Source organism: Lycorma delicatula, chromosome 6, assembly GCF_047948215.1.
Source record: "Lycorma delicatula isolate Av1 chromosome 6, ASM4794821v1, whole genome shotgun sequence".
In the NCBI taxonomy this organism is placed as follows: Eukaryota; Metazoa; Arthropoda; class Insecta; order Hemiptera; family Fulgoridae; genus Lycorma; species Lycorma delicatula.
Genome location: NC_134460.1, coordinates 20,668,374 through 20,689,317, shown reverse-complemented (window position 1 = coordinate 20,689,317; position 20,944 = coordinate 20,668,374). Strand labels below are relative to the sequence as shown.

General features: G+C 34.4%; 2 protein-coding genes across 2 annotated transcripts in view; both read left to right on the top strand.

Moving 5' to 3' along the window:
* Window positions 1-20,944, top strand: part of LOC142326714 (protein FAM151B) — a 151,119-nt gene that overhangs the window by 24,289 nt on the left and 105,886 nt on the right. The window lies entirely within an intron of this gene.
* Window positions 3,298-12,528, top strand: LOC142326502 (uncharacterized). The gene is made up of 2 exons (XM_075369082.1): window positions 3,298-4,203; window positions 12,475-12,528. The coding sequence occupies exons 1-2, from the start codon at window positions 3,298-3,300 to the stop codon at window positions 12,526-12,528; spliced, it is 960 nt and encodes a 319-aa protein (XP_075225197.1).

Here is a 20,944-nt window from a genome sequence, read left to right as displayed (position 1 = left end):
GTGTCTTAGAAATTAGAAATAATAACAGTAAAATCACTTAAAATATAAATTTAATAAAATAGTAGAATAATAAATTTTAAAAATTAAAAGAGAACTATTAACAATGTCCTCTTTTATGTTATGTCACATAGATATAATTAAAATTAAATTTTGATATATATCTGAAAAATTAAACATATTTATTTAATTAAACAAAATCGAAAATGTATGACTAGTTTACGAGCCCAAAATGCCACATCCATATCGTTTATATCGTATCGATTATAATTCGATATATCGTCCTAACCTAAAGTATTCGATATATTGGCATAACGTATTTTAGTCGATGTTAATTTACGCGCGCAATTTTCCACACCTAATACCGTTTATATCGTATCATCCTAACTAAATTAGTCGGTGTTAATATTAAGCGCGCAAAGTGATACATCCAGTATAATTAAAATATAAATTATCCATATCTAACATTATTCAAAAACTAGAAAAAGTATTTTTTTCTTATTTGTTTAAGATATGCACAATAAGCCGACATATAATATCGTATTACAACTTTACATAACTCTTCAAGTTTTTTCGGCGACAAATAAAAAAATTATTATAAAAATTATATCATGCTTCATGTGAATAACAAAAAAAATATGAAAGATACATAAAAACGATGTAAACGAATATAAAATGAACATAAAAGATCATGAAAGAACCATAATCGAACGTGAAACACACATAAACGAACATGAAGCATACCTGAACAGTATACCAAACGAACATGAAAGAAACTTACATGGTAAAAACATGAATTCAACATAAACGAACATGAAACAACTTAAACAATCATAAAATGAAAATGAAAGAGTCATAATTCGAATATTAAAGATCATAACACAAACGTAAAATCGTCAAACAAAATGAAAATGAAAATTATTATAAACAAATATGAAATGAGCATAAAAACAATGAAAACTTTGGACGACTTCTTCATGCTTACATTGGAATTCGTAAGTGTAAATCGTACTAGTGCCTTTATCTTCTGATAACCAGCATTATAGTTACTTAAACAGTCAAATTTAACTGTAACTCAGATGAGTTTGGTTTGATTTACGACTACATTAAAACTTGAGTAAATGTACAAGACAACTAAATTAAATTATCAAATGGACTTTACTCGTTTAACTCTGATCCGATTTTAAATGTTATTAGAGTTGCATCATATTAGTGGTCATATGTTGTATACCTGACTGGATACACAGACGAGGTAACGCACAGGCTTTTAATAATCGTTTTTTCCTGTTCGAGGTCAAGACGTCGCTATCGATCACGTGGCTTGGGTGTGGTACTTTGTGCACGTGTGATAATTGCCGTGTTTCTATTGGTCAAGATGACGTAATGGTTTTTTCCTGTTCAAACTTGTTCGATCTCACGCGGCTTGGGTGTGGTACTTTGTGCGCGTGTAATAACTGTCGTGTTTCTATTGGTCGAGATGACGGCATTGTGTGAGTGGTGGGAAGAAGAGGTATATAATGAGTTATTATAAATACTGTTTAACTCAGTCACTTCTTGTATCTCGTTGTGTTCACTTGTATCTCATGTTTATATTGATTCAATACGGAATATATATTTGAACCAACGAAGAAGAAGCATCATATTAAATAACAAGGTAAGTGTTTTGATTCTTAATAAGATATGTTTATGTAGAAAGCCTCTAAGCATTAATGGTGTTCTCACCTAACTTTTAGTACAAACACTAATTAAAACCTTTCTAAGATAAGTCAATGTCTTAGAAATTAGAAATAATAACAGTAAAATCTCTTAAAATATAAATTTAATAAAATAGTAGAATAATAAATTTAACAAATTAAAAGAGAACTATTAAAAATGTCCTCTTTTATGTTATGTCACATAGATATAATTAAAATTAAATTTTGATATATATCTGAAAAATTAAACATATTTATTTAATTAAACAAAATCGAAAATGTTGTTTCCATTATACAAACATCTAATTAAAAAAGTAAATATAGTATATAGTAAAGTACATTGTGTGTGCATATAATCTTCGCTCAGATTATATAACGAATCATGTTTTTTTTTTAAAATGCAAATTGCATTGTAATCTGTACAACCTAAGTTATAGACTACTAATGCTTCATGTGGCTAACAAAAAAAAATATGAAAGGTACATAAAAACGATGGATATAAACGAATATAAAATGAACATAAAAGATCATGAAAGGATCATAATCGAACGTGATACACACATAAACGAACATGAACCATACCTGAACAGTATACGAAACGAACATAAAAGTTCATGAAACTAACATGATAAAAACATGAATTCAACATAAACCAACATGAAATAACTTAAACAATCATAAAATGAAAATGAAAGTCATAATTCGAAAATTAAAGATCATAACACAAACGTAAAAGCATCCTAAATTGTTATAAACAAATATGAAATGAGCATAAAAACAATGACAACTTTGGACGATTTCTTCATTCTTACATTGGAATTCTTAAGTGTAAATCGTACTAGTGCCTTTATCATCTGATAACCAGCATTAGAGTTACTTAAACAGTCAAATTTATCTGTAACTCACACGAGTTTGGTTTAATTTACGACTAAGTTAAAACTTAAGTATACAAGACAACTAAATTAAATTATCAAATGGACTTTACTCGTTTGATTAACTCTGATCCGATTTCAAATGTTATCGATTCGTTCTTACGAATCGATACTGTGTACACACATCCGGTTGAAAATGAAAACTCAAGTAGCTGCTCCCTTTAAAGTCCGCCAACTAGGTACTTAAGCTGTCTCCTCTGGGCGATTTCTTCAGTCCTGCATTGGATTTCGTGAGAGTAAGTCGTACTAGTGCTTATATTCGGATAACCAGCCTTAGATTTACTTAAACAGTCAAATTGTAAGTTACCCGAGTTTGGTTTGATCTACGCCTACAACATCATAATTGTTAGCTTAATACAGCAATTAGACCGACTACGATAAACCTAATGTAAGTATACAAGACTACATAAATATTATTAAAATTATTCGCATTATTAATTCTCACCCGATATATATATAGGCTCATATTCGACCACAATCTAATTCGTGATTGTTGCTGTTTTTGTTGCAGGAACATGTCTGGAGTAAACCGTTAGAAGAAAATCAGACTCTCTGCGATCGATCAAGTCGGCCGGTTCATCCTTGTTGAAAACGCATTCAATTGCAACCTGGTCACATATTACTACAAGGTTGACAATCAAACAAACAAGGACATCGGACCACTTTTAAATTCTATGAAGCTTGAAATCGGAACGTTGCTGACCGAAACGGTTGATCGCTATGGTTCTATAAAATACAACATCTTAATCGAGCTGTCGTACGAAAAGCCAATGATCGATGAGTATAGAGACATATGCTTCAAAACAAAAAACTTTGCGGTCATCAACGTGAACGATATCGAACACTCGATAGAAGCCGCGTTCGAGTCATTGCTTCGCGAAGAGACCAATTTTGAAGGAAAGCAGAGCGGCTGGACGCTTCTGAGTATCGATGGGGTCTTAGTTCGCATAAATCGTTACCGTCCACTCAAAGGGTCATCTTTCATTCCTCTACCTAAATCCATCCTACACAAACATGCCGTCGTCAACGTGAAGAATAACGACGATCTTTGTTTCGTATGGTCGATCCTGTGCAAGTACGTGCAAGGTCGTCATCGTAATCGTATAGATAAGAGATACGACGCCCTATTAAACAAGTATAATTTTGGTTCCCTTAACTTTCCAACACCTTTGAGTGATGTCTACAAATTCGAAAAAATGAACGACGGGGTTTCTGTAAACGTTTACTCGGTAGATAAAAACGAAAACATCATTCCGATCAAGGTTTGTTCTGCTGAAAATCATGACCATTTCGATCTTTTGTTGCTAGTCGAAGGTGATCGTCGTCATTTCTGTTTCATTTCCGATTTCGAAAGGTTGATAGGATCCCAGCTGACGAAACACGAGCATGGAATTAAGATTTGTAAAAGGTGTTTCACCTACTACAAAACTGATAAAGATTGTGCAAGAAAAATGGCAGATCATCTCGAAAGATGCAGCAGTAATCCTCCTGCAAGAGTAGTTCTCCCCGAAGTGCAGGAAGACGGCTCTCAACCCGTATTGCAATTCAAGAATTACCATCATGTGTTTCCAGTTCCTATAGTATGTTATGCCGATTTTGAATGTATCTTAAAACCGATCGCAAAGTGCTATCCTAACCCCAAAAGTTCATACACCGTTTCTACGGAGCAGCACATCCCCATGAGCTATTGTGTGTATTTCGTAGTTCATCCTTCCACGCCGGAGGCCGTTCGAAACGTGATTCCAACAGACCCTATCCTCTACAGGGGAAAAGAGGCGTCCTGTTCGTTTATGCAACTCCTCCATGACGTAGCTGCCCGTGTTGGTGAGGTCCTAAAAGTGTACAAAGTAATGGAATTTTCCGAAGAAGACAGATATTCCTTCGACTCAGCCACAAAGTGTCAGATGTGTAATGTGAAATTCACCCCTGAGGTTCAACCGGTGAGAGACCACTGTCACATCACAGGAAACTATGTTCCATATGCAACCTGAAAAGGGTTAGTCGGACCTTCATCCCCGTTTTCATACATAACAGTTCAAACTATGATTCCCATTTCATCGTCAGAGAACTAGGCTATGACGAAAAACAAATCACTGTGATCCCGAACTCTACCGAAAAATACATCTCCTTTTCGAAGAGAATCAACGACCGTATTTCCGTTCGCTTTATCGACACCTACCGATTCATGGCCTCCAGCCTAGATTACCTTGTAAAAACCATACCTACCGATAAATTCAACCATACCAAAAGGTTTTTCAACGAATCGGATATGCCCCTTGTTACCAGAAAAGGAGTCTACCCATACGAGTACACCACCTCTTGGGAAACCCTAGAAGAGACCTCTCTTCCTCCGATAGAGGAATTCTACAGCAGTCTCACGGGATCGGGTATATCCGAAGATGACTATGAACATGCGATAAAAGTGTGGGACCATTTCAAAATAAACACACTAGGTCAATATAGCGATCTTTACCTGAAATGCGACGTGCTGCTCCTGTCGGACGTTTTCGAAAATTTCAGATCCCTATGCCTTAGGGAATATAGTCTAGACTGTGCGCATTACTTCACCCTGCCTGGTTTCTCGTTCGATGCGATGTTGTTCAAAACGAATATCCAACTTGAACTGATCACAGATTACGACATCTACATGTTCTTTGAAAAAGGTATCCGCGGTGGTATTTCGGTTTGTGTTAAAAAGCATGGGGAAGCAAATAACCCCTACATCCCAGATGGATATAATCCCCATCAACCGCCCAAATACCTCATCTACCTTGACGCCAACAACTTATACGGCTGGGCCTTGAGCCAATGTCTTCCGTACAAGGATATACGGTGGGTAACGACTGAAGAAAAAGATTCTGTGATGGCAAATTTCATGGCCATACCAGACGATGGTCCAACCGGATATATACTCGAAGTAGATGTCGAATATCCCTCACACCACCACAATGCGCACAGTGACTTTCCCTTTCTGCCTACGAACGAAACCCCTCCGATCTCTAATTACCCCAAACTCATCCCATCGTTACGGAACAAGTCGAAATATATCTGTCACTTCTCCACCCTAAAACAGGCGATTAGAAACGGACTTCGGGTTACCAAAGTTCACAAAGTGTTGCAGTTCGCACAGTCCGCATGGTTGAAGGGCTACATTGAGCTCAACACGCTGAATCGCCAAGCAGCTCGAAACGAATTTGAAAAAGACCTCTTTAAACTGATGAACAATGCAGTTTTCGGAAAATGTATGGAGAACGTCAGAAAGAGGGTCAACATTGAATTGGTTTCCTCTGAAAAAAGGCTGATGAAGCTCATCAGTAAACCTACCTTTCAGGATAGGATCATATATAATGAAACTCTATGCGCCGTTCAGTGCGCTAAGGAAAAGATATATTTCGACAAACCTATATACGTGGGCCTGTCCGTGCTCGAGTTGAGCAAGACTCTTATGTATGACTTTCACTATGATGTTATGAAAAAAAGTACGGATCGAAAATATCTCTACTGTACATGGATACGGACAGTTTTTTCTACGAAGTGAAAACTGACGACTTTTACCAAGACCTACAAGAAAGTACGTTCGCAGATTACTTCGACACGTCCGACTACCCGGTAGCTCATCCCTGTCACTCGCTGAAGAATAAGAAAGTGATAGGAAAATTCAAGGATGAGTGCAGCGGAATACCGATCCGAGAGTTCATCGGCTTGAGAGCAAAACTATATACGTTCAAAACTGGTCCTGGAAAAATTATCAAAAAAGCTAAAGGAATAAAAAAGAATGTAGTTAAAAACGAAATTGAATTTGAAGATTATAAAGTGTTTGCTCGACAGTAATACTGTTGTGTACAGGACCATGAAGATGTTTAGATCTAAAAAACACATAATCGAAACTATCCAACAGAACAAATTGGCTCTAAGTTATTTTGACGATAAACGTGTCGCTATAGACAGACTAAATACTCTGCCGTGGGGTCATGTCAGTATCCCGCTGGAATTGAATCAAGTATTTAACGATAGGACCGAGGCGACCACATCGGAGAATGTGATGGAGTAATTCGTGGCTAACATAGTATACATATTAAAACATGGTCTGGAAGTGGGGTTGGAAGGCCAGCTTCTGGAGGTTGGCGGCGGGGGTCCAACAGGATCGCCGTCGCTGGAAGCCCCAGGAGACGCTGGAAACCCTCACGGAAGGGCAGCACATGAAGAGCCACTAGCACGCGCGGAGACGATGCTATATCATAGTGTGTTCCATACCGTTTTGTGAGAGGGAGAGGTTTTTAGTAGGTCCCTGTGTCTGCAGGAAACCCCACATACCCCACCCCTACTGGACATCTGGTTGCAGATTAAAAAATATATATAAAAAAGGAAAACAGGTATTTTAACGTTACGTTATACATATTAAAACAAAAAACATACAAAAAAGAAAAAATACAAAAGATAAAAAAATTCGAGTGTTCATCTTAATAAGACAAATGTTTTAAATATTTATCTCTTTGAAAAACATAAGTGTAGAAGGTCTGTAAGCACTAATGACATTCTCACCTAAACTTTAGCTCAAACGTTATTTAAAACCTCCTTAGATAAGAAGGTATCTCACGTCTCGAAGAGGCAGTAGAGACGACATTCACTAATCTATATATGCACGGAAAGACTAGAACGATGATAAATTTGGACGATAACACCGACGTTGTTGAAGAATCGTGGATAGAATCCGTGGAAAAGATCATAGAGACGACACTGACCAAATTCATCAACAACGGCAGCGGGTGGGTAATGAGTAAAATAATTTATAAAGATTTAAACATTATTCGTTACCGTCCGCTGCACGGTGCCTCTAGCACATTCATTGCTACACCGAAAAACTTGTAAGAAGAGAGGCAATAATTAATGTAAAAAATCCGCATGACGAAAAATGTTTCCTATGGTCTGTGTTAGCATACTTACATGACCAACCAGGGCGTAACTATCGTCAGAGTTGGTATACAAAGTGCGAACATGAAATTAACATGACCGGGACATCATATCCAGTAAAAGTAAAAGACATTGGTCGCTTCGAGGTGTTGAACCCACAATAAGCATCAATGTCTACGGCTATGAGGAAGATAACGATCGTATGTACCCGGTACGTGTTACCGAAAACCGCGATCGTACCCACTGCATACACCTATTGCTGCTTGCAGGAAGACGAGAGATACATTCTACTATTGCCTTATAAATACCAAATCAAGTAAAAATGGACTATCTCGTCTCCTTTCAGGTCTTACGAACCATCGGTGTAGCAGCCAATATTGCCCTTACTGTTTGCACAGTTTCAGTTCATCAGACCCACTTGTCGCTACACAAAACCTAAACCAACATTTGATCGAGTGTAAGCGACACGGTGCACAACGGATAAGATAACCTTTCATATTTTTTTTGTTACCCGCATGAAGCATGATGTAATTTTTATAATAATTTTTTATTTGTAGCCGAAAAAACTTGAGTTATGTAAAGTTGTAATACGATATTTTATGGCGGCTTATTATACACGATATCTTAAACAAATAAGAAAAAATACTTTTTTAGTTTTTGAATTATGATAGATATGGATAATTTATATTTTAATTATACTGGATGTATCACTTTGCGCGCCTAATATTAACACCGACTAACTTAAGTTAGGATGATACGATATAAACGGTATTAGGTGTGGAAAATTGCGCGCGTAAATTAACATCGACTAAAATACGTTATGCCAATATATCGAATACTTTAGGTTAGGACGATATATCGAATTATAATCGATACGATATAAACGATATGGATGTGGCATTTTGGGCTCGTAAACTAGTCATACATTTTCGATTTTGTTTAATTAAATAAATATGTTTAATTTTTCAGATATATATCAAAATTTAATTTTTTAATTATATCTATGTGACATAACATAAAAGAAGACATTTTTAATAGTTCTCTTTTAATTTTTAAAATTTATTATTCTACTATTTTATTAAATTTATATTTTAAGAGATTTTACTGTTATTATTTCTAATTTCTAAGACACTGACTTATCTTAGGAAGTTCTATTTTAATCGGAGTCGAGCGGATGTGATTGGTGATAAGGTTTTATTATTTTACCGGGATTCGAACACGGGACCCCGGATGAAAAGTTGAAACGCTACCACTCGCGCCACAGAGCTGTCAGTAGTTCGCTGTTATAGCCTCTCACGAGGTGCTCACCTCGCCTCATCTAGCCTCGCACCAGGTGTTCTCACACATGCCACACCTCACCCGGCAGCGTCGAATGACCTTGAAATTGGTCTTAAACCGGCTTTTCTCCTCTACTATAGAAAACGACCTCGAGGCATACCATCCTCCCAAATCCTGTATAAACTCTCATGTGCCCTAGGGTACAAGAGGGTTTAACTATTTAATTCGTTAAGGAAACATTTTTAATTTTTTTGCAATAGCGGCTTTATTTTTAATCGCATACAAAAATAAAGAGCACAACTAGATAGCTGAAGAGATTTCGCATAAAAATACCTTCCGGTTACTTTTTTGTGCGAGCAAAACTAAGGGCGCTATCCAATTTTATAATAAGCACCGAAATCGTTCTATATCTATTATACACAGGATGCGTAATTCCAGCAAGCGCGATATATAAACTTCCCTAACTCTCTTCCTATTAGGGATAAATAAAAATTCAAAAAAGTAAAAATTCATAAGATTCAAGGCTATAAATTAGTCAAATTTTTGAAATATTTTTAATTTGTGGTTGCCCGTTAATTCGGATCCACTGTTAAAATATGAAAGTTATTGATAAAACGCCTAAAACAAAAAATGAAAAAGTCAATATAGCATTCTGTTCTTGAGCTTACTAGCTATTCATTCCATAAGGGATATCTCTCTATATCTTATTTAACTGCTCGTTTATCAACATTTGAAAATCAAAATTTTTAGATAAATGTTTTAATACCCCGGTTAACGTTCAAAACCGATCATTATTAATTCTGTTGATTCAAATATAAAAATATTTCAATTGTTATTTGTAAGGTAAAACATGTACTTTAAGACAGCACAGATTGTTTTTCAAAAAACTTGAAGTTTTCAACGAGGGTTTTAGGAAGTAAAGAGTAAGAGTTAGTGTACTTCGTAAACACATGAAAATGACGCTATAAACAAATTGTTATAAAAAATTAATGAAAACAGATATGTTGTTTTAAATTATATTTTGGTTTATATTTTTTTTTAGGTGTTCAGGTTTTTCAATATTTTAAGGTTTTTCATTTTGTTAATCTTAAAATTAATAGTATATTTTACTTTGATATAATTTCACGTTATATTTCTTAAAGGTTATTATTGAACTTCCTAGATTTATGTAGAAATACATCATTTATCAATATTTAACCTTAAATTTGATTGATATTGTACATTTTTTGCTGTTTGTGGAAAAAAACGTGATATTTTGAAAAAAATATCTTGCTTTTCTTCAATATTTTGTTTATGAAAAAATAAATACCACCAGTCAAATTGTCGTAGTTTTGAAAACCAAGAAAATTATGCATAAAAAAAAGCTCCCGAATCCCCCTTTTTTCTACGAGAAAAATTAAGAAATTATGGATAAATTATTAATTTATCCATTTAATCTTACTTTATAGGAGAAGATTTCCAAGCTACTCTACCGTACCGCGGTTTTGGTGCTTATTGTAAAATACGCTAGCGCCCTTAGTTTTGTTCGTAGAAAAAAATAACCCGTGAGGTTTTTCATGGGAAATCTCCTCAGCTATCTATTGGTGTTTTTTTTATTTTTACATTAGATTAAAATTAAAGCCGCTATTGGTGAAAAACTAAAGATTTTTTTCTTAATTTGTTAATTAACAAATTAAGTAGTTAAACGCTCATGTCCGCTAGGGTACACTGTTATTTTAGTTACTTTTCCGAACCCGTTCCAATAATTTATTTGCTGCAGTGAATTTTTTCGAGATTAAGGCGTCTTTGAGTCTCTGTTGACTCAACTAATCCGTCGAACAGTTCATTAAATTTGCCATACACCACTATGAGCTTTACAGAGACAGCTTTTGTCTGCCGTGTGTATACGATATGAGTCAATGTTCAATGTTTTTAAAAACACTTATTGTTTCTCTCGACTGATAGACAGGTAATTAATACTTTTTCCTACCTATCGTTTATGCGCTACCGTCGTATCCCTGTTAATTTTCTGGAAAATCGTTTTAAATACTGTGAAATAGGATACTTGCTTTCTTTTGCATATTATTTTCTAATCAAGCTGGTGTTTACACTCAAATAGTACACGTGGTAAATAAGTTTTTCATATTTACGTTTATTTTATAATAAACAGAATCGTTTGAAATTGTAATCTAAATAAAAAAAAATCTTACGACAAATGTTGACAACAATAAAATCTAACACGATTTTTATTTTTCCAAGGGGCAAGCTAAAAACCGGTTCTTACTTTCTCTTTTTTGTGTACTTAACCTTTTTTATGATTAAGGCCTGTTTTCATAAGTCGTATTTTTCTAGTAGACTATCAGTCATTCAGTTCCAAGAGTATATATTTACATAATCATTGTAGACACTACAGTTTTGTAGTACCATTCCACAGGCACCAATCTTTTAATAATAATGTTTTCTTTTTTAAACACTTAAGCAGTCATTAAGTAGTTATGTGTTATCCAGTGGTCTGCTTTTTAAAAATCCTACTTATAACGTTAATGGAAATGTAAAATGACACAGTAATAATTATTATTATGAAGTTCTTCACAATATAAGCTATATATATATATATATATATATATATATATATATATGTACTGTATATACACTCTACACTGGTAGCAGCTATTATAAGATTTATTGTACTCGTTTTACAAAAGTGTTAAAAGAAATTAAACAGACCAATAAATTTTGAACTTTAAAAGATAATGTCAATACCGATTAACTATTTACACTTACACACAATTCTATGTAAAAGTCGTTAATTTTATAACGTTATTGAATTACTGCTATAGAATAAAAGAACTTTGTACCAAATAATTAAAATTTAGTTTTTCATATTATTCAGTTCACTGTTTCTAGACGGACCTGGAAAAAAACATTTAACATTAGAATGCAATTTTTTTTCTAAAATGAAACGGCTATTGTTTACCATATTAATATGAGAAAGAAGAAAAAATATATGGAATTGCATAGATTTATTGCTAAGGAAGCAAAATATATATGTGTACCAGGTGATCATTTGAAAAGTTACCACATTTATTATTCAACAGGTATCAGTACCATCGTATTTTTGTTTGCAGCCGTGTACGAGTTCCCACCATTTTTGGTGGGAATTTTTTAAAATTATTTACAAAGGGGTAGAACCCAACCCGTCGCTAAACCTACTCTAACTTAAAAATCTTAAATGGCAATTGCAACATTTGACAACCCGATAAAAAATTATGAATTTTGGTGGAAAAAAAATTAAAATTCGTCAACCGCTTCGATCGGTAGGTGCGAAAAACCATTTGGGGTAGTACTTTTTTTTTAATTTCAGTCCAACAAAAATAACTATACAGTTACGCGATATAACATCTTAAACCCTTTCAAATAATCATAATATGTGGATTAAAACGGTGAAAATTATTTTGAAAATTACCAACACGAAATTTCGCCCTTAAATATTTTCTAAATTTTCAGGGTTGTAAACTTACTTTTTTTTTAAATGAGACGATGTAGCTTCTGACACCAAATTGGAAGGCCCTTTGAATGACAAGTAATTTGGTACAAATAAAATAAAAATTGGTTCAGTAGTATTGAAGTTATGATTAAAATATGTTGTTTTTTTAATAGATTATATTAATATTTTTTTTTAGATTCTAGGTTACAGGGTTACTAAATTAATGCAGTGTTACTGTATTTTAATCTAGTGAAAACAGAACCATAAGAAAGGGATATTTTACGAATTTAGCTGCGAGTATTTCCTACTACATTTTCCCAATATTTCAACCGTAGTTAATTCGTTTATAACCTTATGCCCTGTACCTTTCTTATTTATGGCAGGTCCCGTTCATTGAAATTTTTTTACAAGTTTTACAATGTAAGAGTGTGAAAAATGTTTATTTAGATGCCGTTTATTAAACGCTTGGGCAGTTCCTCTAGTACATTTATTTTGTTCTTTGGACGTAAAAATTAGTTCAGTCCTTTCTTCCAGATAGTAAGTCATTTCAGCGAGACAAATTTACGAAATACAAAAATGAAAGGCCAAATGGTAGAACAATAACACAAACCAAATGCCAATTTTAACTAAAGAACACAACGATTTAAATAAAATATGAAGATGAACTAAATACAATAAATACTTTTTTTCCACTAATTACGTACAATGTGAAATAAAACAATTTCCAAAAATTTACCATAGAAACTATGATTTCAGTGATTGGCAGAAAATTATAACCTGTTATATCAAGCAAACACCAACAACGGGATATCCAGCTTTTTAAAATTGTAGAGTGCAATTGTCAACTTTTGAACTCAAAATATCCAAGTGTTAATTTAATTGTTTGCTTTGTAATGGAAATTTTATTTCATTAATGATTGTATTAATAGCCATTAGAATTTAAACATTAATTATTTTTTTATTAAAAATTATTCATTTATGAATTCTTCTTCTTAATTATTAAGTTTATCTGGTAATCAATTTTTCAACATGTTACCAGCAAAGAAGTAGGTAACTTATTATTAGTTTTTCGCATGTTTAACTGATGTTATAATACTGTTATTTACTGGTGCCTTTCTTCAATTCTGAAGAAACCTAAAACCCATAATTTTAACAACAACGGACGATTTCAGACCGAATGCTTTGGGTCAGTAACATTGTATCCCAAAATAACCTAAAAAAAAAGGCATTAATCATAACTTGAATACTAGGAACCAATTTTTATTTTTTTCGTACCAAATTACTTGTCATTCAAAGGACCTTCCAATGAGGTTCACAAGCTACATAGTTTCATTTAAAAAAAAAAAGGTTTTCAACCCTTGAAAATTTAGAAAACATTAAGGACAAAAACTTTGTGTTGGTAATTTAAAAAATAATTTTCACAGTTTTAATCCACATATTATGATTATTTGAAATGGTTTAAGAAGTTATACCACGTAATTTTATAGTTATTTTTGTTGGACTAAAATTTAAAATAAGTACTACCCCAAATGGTTTTTCGCACCTACCGACCGAAGGGGTGGGCGAATTTTAATTTTTTTTCAACAAAATTCATTATTTTTTTCGGATTGTCAAGTAATGAAATCAAATGCATCCATTGCCATTTAAGATTTTTAATTTGGGGTAGGTGTAGCGGACTGGGTGGGCATCACTCCTTTGAAAAAAACTTTAAAACGTTCCCAACTAGAATTGTGGGAACTCGTACACGGCTGCAACCAGAAATACGTTGGGACTGATACCTGTTGAATAATAAATGTGGTAACTTTTCAAATGATTACCCAAAAAAATGATATTTTTTTATGTTTTTGTTATTTCAATATAAATAAATGTGACAAATAAAGCGTTAAGTTTTCGAAAAAAAAACCCCGTATTTATTCGAGTATCCCCCGCTCCCGAATAAGCCCCTTACCACGAATTTCCGGACCGAAAATCTAAAAAAATAAATCGAGTATATACCGGTATTTTAAAGTGGAACAGATATGATAAAAAAAATACGTAAATACGAAAATATTCAGAAAGTAAATCATTTAATTCGTTCATTTAAATCACAATAAAAATATTACATTAATAATTAATTACCGGTAGTCTCCTCGTCGCTCAGCCAAAGATCGTCTTCACTACCATTAAGTTCATTAGATATTCCGAATTTTTTAAAACTTTTCCTTCCTAATTCCGTGGAAATACCTTCCCAAGCATCTTTTATCCAAACCAAAATCCGGTTCAAATCCAGGCGTTTGATTCTTTCTGTAGGCGTGAGAAAGAAATTTTCATCAGCCATCCATTTCCTGTACAGTTGTTTTAATGCAGATTTGAACGGTTTATTAATGCAGGCATCTAGTGGTTGCAATAGAGATGCCAATCCGCCTGGAATTATTACTTGGTCTGTCATACCCTTTTTTTAAATGTCTTTCACTTTATCAGTCGTATGCTCCCGCACCCTTATTTTATCTCTCCAATTCCAAGAAAAAAAGTGCGGGGGGTACTCAAATGAATACGTTACTTACTATTTAAAGAGTGCTTATGGTCCTTCCGAAGACATCTGCACTTAACACAAATGGGCCCGACCGATTTCTAAGGATACTCTTCTCGTTTGTCTCTCATCCCCAAAGTAGAAGCACACTACCACCAGATGTTTACTAAGTTCAGCTGTGTGTCGGATCTGGCGGAATTTGTAACAACGATGAAAATCAACAACTTCCTTGGCCCTTACGCGAAGAGAAGTCAGCAAACAACCAGTCCTCAGACTGGACGCCCTAAAATAGTTCAGAACTCAACTGGAAGAGAACAACCTGGCTGACGGCGATCTCCTGCTGGTCGAGGGAACTCGTGGTCGGAAGTTGAAATCCAAGCCATTCAAGCATGCAGGACACTTGAGCTAAACGGTCATGCAACGAGTCGGCGTATCGGAGTCTTTAATACGAAAAATATTCTAAGTCCTAACATAAACAATTATAAGGGGGATCAGTATTTCTAATTTTTCCGACTTCCTGTTCGTCCAAAACCAAAACCTCCCCAGATCTCAACCGATCAGGGCCTCCGCTATCTCCTGACCCAAAATCCAAAAATTACCCGTCCCAAAAAATCATCGCCGGCCAAATCTTTCCGTTTCTAGGAATTTCACTTTTTTTTTGGTAGCGTATTTAGTGGCAGTGGTCGGATAAGTCAGAAATGGCCTGAAAAGCCTAGCGACGAAGTATTTTACACGGTGTCGTTTTTTTGGGAGGGGGTAATTTTTGGGTTTTTTGAATTTAAGGTCAGGAGATAGCGGAGGCGCGGATCGGTGGAGATGCGGGGTGGTTTTGGTCTGGGACGAACATGAAGTGAGAAAAATTAAAAAAGTGATGCCCCTTATAATTGTCTCTGTGAGGGCTTAGAATATTATGTTTCGTGTTCGTGACAATGATACGCCGACTAGCCGCCTCACAGCCAAACGGTCTTTGAGGATAATCGTCGTGCTCTTCTCCAAGGTAAACGAAGTCTTATATTGATGACCCTTTAGCTCTAGTATCCTGCATGCTCTAGTGGATTGGAATTTAACCTCCGTTCACGAGACTCCCTCAAACAGCAGGAGACCATCGTCAGCATAAGCCACGACGCGACACGCTTTGAGCAACCTCACCGGCAGAAGTGAATCAAACTCCACCACTCAAACAAATGACCAACATACTGCCCTGCACAGTATCATCACCAATTCATGACTGTCCATGAATTCGTTCCACCAAAACATAAACAGACGCCCGTCATCGCACCTGGTTAGGCGGGCAACTCATCAAATACAATACATACCTGCAAATTATGTTTTGCCAAAAAGCCCTCAAAAAATTCTCCGTCATAATCGGTGAAACCTTTCGTGGCATAGCGGCTTATTTTATCTCTCCGATTTCAAGAAAAAAGTGCGGGGGGGTACTCGCATAAATACGGTAGTTAATAGAAATAATTAAATAATGAATACTAAAAAAAAAAAAAAAAAAAAAAAAAAACACAATACTAACCCGAAAATAAAATGAAAACTTTCGCTATTTGCATTATGAAGAAACTAATAACTGAACTACACAAATAAGTAAACAATTTGTCACTACTATTATAATACTATACTATTATACTTATAAACCGTTAGAATTTGAACTCTCAATACAGAATGGCTCGGAACGTATAAACTAAACTTAGAAGGAACTGATTCAGGACATCAAAATAAAGTTCATGATGCCGGTCTGCGTGGCGGGAGTGGTAGCGTCTCGGCCTTTCATCCAGAGGTCCTGGATTCGAATCACGGTCAGGCATAGCATTTTCACACACGCTACAAAACATTCATCTCATCCTCTGAAGCAATATCTAACTGTGAATCCGGAGGTTAAGAAAAAACGTTTATGATGAAGAACTTCCTATTTTGCTTCATTATAAAAAATAAGAAATATACCCAAACAAACCAATCGTATGAAAAAATTAATCATTTATAAAACAAAAAAGGAACAAAGAAAAGAAATGACATAAAATAATTAAAAAAAGTACCTTTGTCCGCAATTCTGTGCAAAATTTATTAATAAAAAAATATATTTTAAGTATGGATTATTGAGATATCTTTTATTCCATAATTTTTATTGGACGAAAACAAACATGTCAGATAACATACGTAATTTTACTTTCCCGTCTAGCGCTACATAGCTTTAGAATGAAAGGTATTGTAATCGGTCTAATTTGGGCATCTGAGGATTTTTCAGGATCTTGACGGTAAAAAACCGGATGGAAATTTTCTGGATGTTAATGTTCGTGTGTTCGGTGTTAGATTCTAAATCACCTTGTATCTCTGGAACTACCGGCTCGATTTTGACCAAACTTAGTCAGATAGCTTCTACATATGGAGCATTGATGCCATTAAATTCTCAATTTAAAATATCAAGTGTGAGGCTGTAGAGCAAGGTCACCTTCAGTATCTCAAAATTTCACCTGATTAAGGTCATATTTTTCTTAGGTACACTTGATAATTAAAAAGTAACAATATTTGCAAAAAAAATTTATAAAATCGCACCCTCGCCCCAAAAAATTCTTTTAACTATTGGAATGTTGTAACGTCACAGGTGAGCATTAAAATTAAATAAATGAAAAATATTTAAAGTTTAAAAAAGTAATTCGTTCTGGCTTGGTCTCGAACTGGATCGCCCGGTCGACTCGATACCTAGTGCGTTAAGCCTCGCGGCTACACCAGTCTGCCGACCGTACAAGCGAATTTTTTTCTACATAAGTTGTAAAATTACATTAGTTTATTTAGCGCCGACCTTCGACGCTAGTACCGCCACACCCACGCGAATTAAATACGGTATGCGCGCGCGCTTTAGCTACAATCATTGAATTAAATAAACGAAAAAATATTATATTTATATAAAATAAATATTTTAAATTAAGTTGTGTGTGTAAGCCGTGCATCAGAAAAAACCCACAGTTGTAGGACTTTCCCGGAACGCGGCTTCAGCCGAGTGACGGGAAAGTCCTACAACTGTAGTCAGCTTTTTTCGATCCACTTTAACAATTTCAGCCAAATCTTACCTGTTTATCAACCGATTTGAACTAAAGAGGTGTAATTTGTTCACAATAAATGGCTTAACATTCTATGAATTAAAACATAATTCGACTTAACTATTTACGGAAGTAATGTTAATTAAAAACATTTAATGGAATTTTCATTTCAACATTTTGAAATTTTTAATTTATTTATTCTGCAGAAAAGGTATATATATAACACATTTCAATAAAATATCATCTCAATCCGACTTTAAAATATACATTTATTTTTTTTTTAAATACAAAATGATGGGACAGAAGGGAAAATTAAGTCAGATTTCATTCGTTCACGTGAAATTTTTTTTATATTAATTTCCTGAATCAGCTCCTTAAGTTTGGCAAACACCCCTCCGGACACTGTATATAGGAAATGTCACAGAAGGAAGAATAAAGAAAGATGAAGCACCGACATAATTTGTAAAACTTTGTTATACAGGCAAATGTTACTCAGTAAAAAATGTGTTACCGAGTACAATTTTAGAAAGGATGGATTAATTTTACGGTAGAGGCTTCAGTAACAGGTGGCCACAAGTAGAGAGATAGTGAGTGAGAGAGTGGAATGGAGAGAGATATTTAATGCAGAAAGTAAATCTATTAGAATCAAATTTGGATATAAAAATGTTAAATATTCTGAAAAAAATGTTTACATAAAGTGTAACTCTTTATGGTAAGAGAAATAAACAATAGAAAAAAGAGAAAAGAAAAAATAAAACATTTGAAATGCGATGTAACAGGAATATATGAAAAATTAGGAGGTTCGATAAAATTTTTAAATAGGAAAGGAAAAGAAAAATTCTGTAAAAGACGAGCTAGGTTGATGGGTCATGTATTGAGATACGCGTATTCAGGTTCAGTTAATCTGGTAATAGAAGAACGAGTAGAATGTAAATATTTAAAGAAAGATAATGATTAGAATTTACGAAATAGATAACCGAGAATACAAGATGTAATAATTATATTGAGGTTAAATGATCAGCAGAGATCAGAAAAGAGCACAGAATAACATGCAAATGACCGACTGATATTTGCTGTAATTCTTTTACAATATGATACAAGATATCATTATGAATTTCCGTATCCTAAAAACCTACATATATTTAAAACAACAAAGAAATAGAATTTTATACGAACATTTGTGCGTATTGTTATACTTACCATTTAAAGTCAAATTATAGCTTCGTAAATGACAGGGAATGTACGAATAAGCAGATGTTTGAAAAAATTGCGTAGTGAAAAACATACATGACTGTTAGAGAATAGTGCCATTTATACCGTCAAAAATAGAGTAAAAGAACCGTCATCCTTCAAAGAAATTTTTTTTTTGTTCGAGGGTATAATGGTGGCTAAGAACGATAATTTGACAGTTAGCGACAACTGCATCTGCTAGCACTTCACATTTAAACAATGGTGTCTAACTTATACAAAAGATTAAATGATACTACATCAAATGCAGCATGAATAAACTCAAAAAGAAAAAATAAATTATAATAATAAATAACAAGGGGGAGAGTTAAAATACAGGAAATAAGACTGTTTATTACTGAACTGGAGTTTTCAAACGATCGATTTTTAATTTTTTAAATATGTTTCATGGATATTCAAATTCACCTGAGAATCGATTATACCGATATAAAACTGGAAAAATAATTACGTTACGCGTTCGAAAAGTAACTATACACCTTTCTTGCACTTGTACAACAACACGTAACATAGACTTTTATTACAGTAATTGGAAACTGTCACCGAGAACATCCAGATTTTTTTGCATTTATTTCTTCTCGAAGATCTCACAAGTTGTTCTTGTAAAATCACGAATAACAGTTTTAAGTTCCTGAAAGCAGAGGGAGTTTTCTCGAAAAACATTACTTTTTACATATCCCCCAGAAGTAAAAATCCGGTGGACTTAATTTCGGAGAAGGATGTGGCCACAAGCCCTTTGAAACGATTCGATCTCCGAAAATCTCTTGCAGTAATTTCTTGGACAGCGTAGTTGTATGTGCGGTAGAGTATTATTTAGTCCTCGGTTAGTTCTCGCACGGACTAGTGAATGATTTCAAAATAACAAGTTAAATTTGTTTTTTCGAAGAATACCGGGCAGAATATTTTTTCCTGGATTTCAATTCACACTCTAATCTTTTGATCATGCTGAGAAATTTTATGTACGGCATCTGTGTTGCCAGCAGACCGTAAACGTGAGTTCTGAGCCTGTACTAACCTATTCGATGGAACTGTGCTCATCGATTCCAAAACATTATCACAGTTGGCCGCTAGGAACTGTTTCAATCATTCACAGTACTGAATTCGCTTTCCACAGCCGATAACTTTCTACGGCCGATAACTTTTGAATCGCTTTCTCTTTATACGGGACGAGAATGAGTTCCTTACAAATCGCCTTGTGTTAAGTTGCAACTCTGATGTTTTTTGTCAGACCGACTTTCATACGGGCTTGTTAAGACTATGTCACATAGCAACTAAAATGTGTTGCAGTTTTTCTACATCAAATACTTATGGTAAACCGCTTTGCTCGTAATCCTTTACGGATCCCAAAATTTCTCGATTAGCACGCTTACGTTATATCAATTAGGAACCGACGTACATGGAAATCTAACGGAAAATAGATCTTTTACTGTCTACATGTACTCACCGTGCTCAGGAAGACGTATACAACGAGAAATACTCGCCGTTCCAAAGTTAACACCACTCTGGGCAGACACGAAAAGATCCAGTCTCAATCGTTCAAAGGTGACAGAGAATGAAAAACATGGAACCAGACATCCTTCTCGTCTCAAGGTCACAGTCTGACTGGTTCGGTGAGCAAATTATACACACGCAAGATTGCAAATCATTGAAGGAAATATTACTCGCAGAGCACTGATTACAATACCTCAACGTATAATCTTGTTTATATTGTTGTATATTACTTTTCCAACTCATTGTATTTTATGTACTTTCTACGAATAATTTTATAAATTTTTAATGTTTAAAAGAAAGTAAACAGATTAAATGTATTACTTCTATTCCGACAGGCCTTATATTATAAAAGTTTCCAGTTCGCTAAAACATTTTGCCAC

Excerpts from the sequence above, each read along its gene's own strand:
- LOC142326502 (XM_075369082.1), top strand. The coding sequence starts at position 3,298 with ATGAAGCTTGAAATCGGAACGTTGCTGACCGAAACGGTTGATCGCTAT. Across the intron at positions 4,204-12,474 it reads ATGTGTTTCCAGTTCCTATA|ATTCTAGGTTACAGGGTTAC; the intron begins GTATGTTATGCC and ends ATTTTTTTTTAG.